General features: G+C 39.8%; 1 protein-coding gene across 1 annotated transcript; it reads left to right on the top strand.

Annotated features, from left to right (window-relative positions):
- Positions 1-1,070: 1,070 nt before the first annotated feature.
- LOC124271575 lies at positions 1,071-3,304 on the top strand (the record flags this gene model as incomplete). The annotated part of the gene is made up of 6 exons (XM_046706727.1): positions 1,071-1,186; positions 1,453-1,545; positions 1,812-1,940; positions 2,190-2,228; positions 2,869-2,931; positions 3,055-3,304. Coding segments are annotated over 6 exons (690 nt in total), but the record flags the coding sequence as incomplete, so codon positions are not given.
- Positions 3,305-4,738: the final 1,434 nt, after the last annotated feature.

Here is a 4,738-nt window from a genome sequence, read left to right as displayed (position 1 = left end):
GGCATTGTGTAATCATAGCTTTCGGCCGTGGGAGCCGTGCCAATCAACACTTATCAGAGGGGGTACACAAAGCCCGCAGTCTAGACTACCAGTTGTCCGACTTCCATTTTTGTGGAAGTCGCGGTAGCTGTGGCGGCTGACTTTGTCTGCGATGGTGCCTGACTCTGAGGGTGTGAGTTCGAACCCGGATGGGACTATACAGAATTTGTACTTTACTGTAAGAAAGTGTAATCCCAAATATAAATACATGCCCGCCACTCTAAATGGCATTGTCTAGCCGTGCCAATCAACACTATCAGAGGGGTACACAAAGCCCGCAGTCTAGACTACCAGTTGTCCGACTTCCATTTTTGTGGAAGTCGCGGTAGCTGAGTGGGTTAGGCGGCTGACTTTGTGTGCTGGCGATTGGGTGCCTGACTCTGAGGGTGTGAGTTCGAATCCCGGATGGGACTCAATTCAAAAAAAAGTACTAGAATTTGTACTTTACTAAGAAAGTGTAATCCCAAATATAACACATGTTGCAGATGAAGTTGAGGTAGTCCCTATATCCTGGATTGAGGGAAAGAAGTGTTTCTGGCCCAACAACATAAAGGGTTCGCATCTGACAAAGGCAATTGAACGGGGTATTAACCCAGAACAAGACTGGGATATACATCCAATCAGTAGTGTTCTAAAAGAATTTGGTGAGTTTTTGATAATTCTGCTTGTTTTTGTGTTGAACAATAGTGTTAATAGCTTGATGTTTGTTCATTTATATGATTCTTTTTTTAGTTAAATGTAAAACATATATGTCTTCTCCTAGTTATGATGCTCTGAATCATTTTAGAGGACTACAAAAAGGCTCGACTTAAATGTAAGAGGGTGGAGGAGAGACTAACCACCGACCTTGATACAACTGATGTTGAGTCAAGAGCAAGGAAGAGGTAAACCAAGTATTTACATTTATATTTAGCATAACTGATGACTTTTGGCTTTCACCTTTTCATAATGCATGTTAAACCCTCATTAATACTCAGTACTAATTACTGATAGATCTTTTTTTTATATTGTTAACTTTAAACACTAATCAGAACCTGTCCACATGTAGGCGCCGTCCTGGGAAATATTGCAATGAAGATGAACAAGGACATGAGAAAGGTGAAGGTGACTTGTCCAGGAACAACACACAAGTGCAAGTCCGTGAAAGGTTTGTCATAAGATTAAAAAATAAATAAATTGATGAACTTCTTATAAATACTGTAAAGTACAATAACAGTGAGTCAAAATTACAAATGAACAAGTGTCTCGGTCATTGATATAAACTTACATTAATCTAGTTACCAACATATGTAATTATAACAATTGCAGCCACTGCAGTCTCTCCATGTAATCTCTCACATGTGTATGGAGAATAAGTAACTTTTGTTGATAACTGGTTACTGCTGTTTTGTTTAACAACTGAAAATATTGTAGTGAAGAAAACGGCCGAGAAAGTTTGAAGAAGAAACAACATCCTCTGCCATGTCTTCCACGTCTGCCGGAATTTTCTTTTGCGAATGATGCAAGGTTCTTATTTCCTGTTTGAAAATATCAGTGCATAAACATGGGCAATATAAAATATAGCCTATATATAAAACAACTGCATTTAAAAATTTGTAAATAAAATAAAGCATAAAAGGCAGTAAATATTTATAATGTACATTAACTTACAACATTTGCTATTTCAAGACAATGCATGATATGATAGGTAACTATTCTTGGCTCAGAGTTTTTAATCTCAATTGGTATTGTTACACTGCAAGTTAGAGCTTTGAATATATTTCCATTTCCAGTTCTGATACCGACTGCGAGAGTCATGCAAGGGTCCCAAGTAACACGCAGCCTGATGAACCAACAAGTTCTTCCACAGCGACGCATTTTCCCTCCTTTCAAACTCCAATCAAGAGGTCTATCACTTCAAAGTTGGTGTTACTTTATGTATCATACCTGTAGTTGCAAATTATTATATAGCAGTTGTTGATACAAGTAACCATACCCAATTCCATTTCGGTTTCCATTTAAAAAATATTGGTGTGATCCGATAAACAATTCTGGACAGATATGTTGGCATTCACTTTATATTGACATAAGATTTGGTAAAATCTTATTAACATCTTAATATACCCATCAAGCATCCAAAATGATGTACCTTTCTACTTAAACATTTTCAGTTACACTAATCCAAGAGTGCCGAACAAAACAACAATTCGGTAAGACTTTTTCTTATACCTCTTCCTGCATGAATGTATGTATAGTCTATAAGTAAACTAAAATAGCTTCCCTTGCATGGGTAAAGGGGTAATGTCATTGCAATTTTAATACAATGGGGACACTGATAAATTTGTACTTGCCTGTTGTAATTTTTACTGGCCCCGGACTCGCAGACTAGTGTGAAGTTGTAACCCGCACTGGATAACATTCTTTACTCAAATGGACTGCAATTACTGCAATACCTGCATGAAGCCTGCCTGTACAGGGCTCGATTTAGTGCTTTGTTACTTGCACTGGTGCAAGCCAATATTACAAAAAGTGCAACCTAGTTATTAGTCTAACTTGCACCAGGCGCAAGTCAATTTTTGAGTGGGTAAACTTCTGAATAAAACATCTAAATAATGCAATAGCATATTTCTGATATTACATATTGCAATACAAACATTGCAACTGGAATTTGACTGGTGCAACTAGTTTTCTATCTTAGGTTGCACCTGGTGCAAGTAGGTTAAAATCTCTTAAATCGAGCCCTGCTGTATAAACTTGTGAAGGAAATTTAAAAAGGATCCTAAGTATAGATCAGTATTGGAAAACAGGGTGTGCCTGTCATGTCTTAGTAGTGAACTCTTTCAATTACAGACCTAGTCCAAGTATGATGAGGGATGCTGGAAATGTAACACTTCCAATTGACCCCCTTGAAAGGTAATAGTGAAATAGTCATAGATCAAACATATAAATTTCCGGAAACTGTAATTTCCTTAAGAGTATTATTATAAAACATGTTGTTTTGTACTTGTTTTTGATGAGTGAATTATGTATTTGCAGAGATCGCATACTATTCTCAACCTTGCTAACAATCAAGGCCATGGTAAGAAACAATAGCATTGCCATCCAAAGACTGTCGGAGCAGGCCGACAAGAACCGAAGTCAAGGGGAGGTGGAAGAATCAATCGACAACTTTGGCTTCCCCTTCCAAACCATGGATCAGGTCCGACAGGTTGAAAACATTTTGGAGGACAAAACAAAGTTCAAACTTCTGGTGAGGAAAAAGCACATTTTCAAAGAACACAAATGACGACCTGGCCTTTTTCAAGGTGGTATATGAGCTTAAATGACGGCCTGGCATTCTTCAGAGTGGTGTATGAGGTTAAATGACGGCCTGGCATTCTTCAAGGTGGTGTATGAGGTTAAATGACGGCCTGGCATTCTTCAAGGTAGTGCATGGGTTTATATGACGACCTGGCATTCTTCAAGGTGGTGAGTGAGGTTTAATGGCGGCCTGCATAAATTCAGGGTGGTGTATGAGGTTAAATGACGAGCTGGCTTTTATCATCATAGTGTATGAGGTTAAATTACAGCCTGGCATTCTTCAGGGTGGCATATGAGTTTAAATGACGGCCTGGAATTCTTCAGGGAAGTGTATGAGGTTAAATGACGACCTGGTATTCTTCAGGGTGGTGTATGAGGATAAACGACGTCCTGGCATTCTTCAGGGTAGTGTATGAGGTTAAATGACGGCCTGGCATTCTTCAGGGTAGTGTATGAAGTTAAATGACGGTCTGGCATTCTTCAGGGTAGTGTATGAAGTTAAATGACGGTCTTGCTTTATTCAAGGTTGTGTATGAGTTTATATAACGGCCTGGCATTCTTTAAGGTTCTGTAGGAGGTTAAATGACGACCTGGCATTCTTCAAGGTTGTGTATGAGTCTATGTGAAGGCCCTGCATTCTTCAAGGTAGTGTATGAGTTTACATGACGACCTGGCATTCTTCGATGTGGTGTATGAGATTAAATGAAGGCCTGGCATTCTTCAAAGTGGTATATCAGCTTAAATGACGGCCAGGCATTCTTCAGGGTGGTGTATGAGGTTAAATGAGAACCTGGAATTCTTAAAAGTTGTCTCTGAGGTTATATGACGGACTGGCATTCTTCAGGGTGGTGTATGAGGTTAAATGACGGCCTGGCATTCTTGAAGGTAGTGCATGGGTTTATATGACGACCTGGCATTCTTCAAGGTGGTGTATGAGGTTTAATGGCGGCCTGCATAAATTCAGGGTGGTGTATGAGGTTAAATGACGAGCTGGCATTCTTCAGGGTGGCGTAAGAGGTTAAATGACGTCCTGGCATACTTCAGGGTAGTATATGAGTTTAAATGACGGCCTGGAATTCTTCAGGGAAGTGTATGAGGTTAAATGACGACCTGGCATTCTGCAGGGTGGTGTGTAGGGTTAAACGAAGGCCTGGCATTCTTCAGTGTGGTGGATGAGGATAAATGACAGCAACTCGTTCTAACAAATTGTGTACGAGGCTAAATGACGGCCTGGAATTCTTAAGGTGGTGCATGAGGTTAAATGACGACCTGACATTCTTTCAGGTGGTATATGAGGTTAAATGACGGCCTGGCATTCTTCAGGGTAGTGTATGAAGTTAAATGACGGCCTGGCATTCTTCAGGGTAATGTATGAAGTTAAATAGCGGCCTGGCATTCTTCAAGGTGGTGTATGAAGTTA

The sequence above is a fragment of the Haliotis rubra genome, unplaced genomic scaffold (assembly GCF_003918875.1).
Source record: "Haliotis rubra isolate DU_JTF1 unplaced genomic scaffold, ASM391887v1 Scf1611, whole genome shotgun sequence".
NCBI lineage: Eukaryota > Metazoa > Mollusca > Gastropoda > Lepetellida > Haliotidae > Haliotis > Haliotis rubra.
This window is presented reverse-complemented; position numbering and strand designations above follow the sequence as displayed.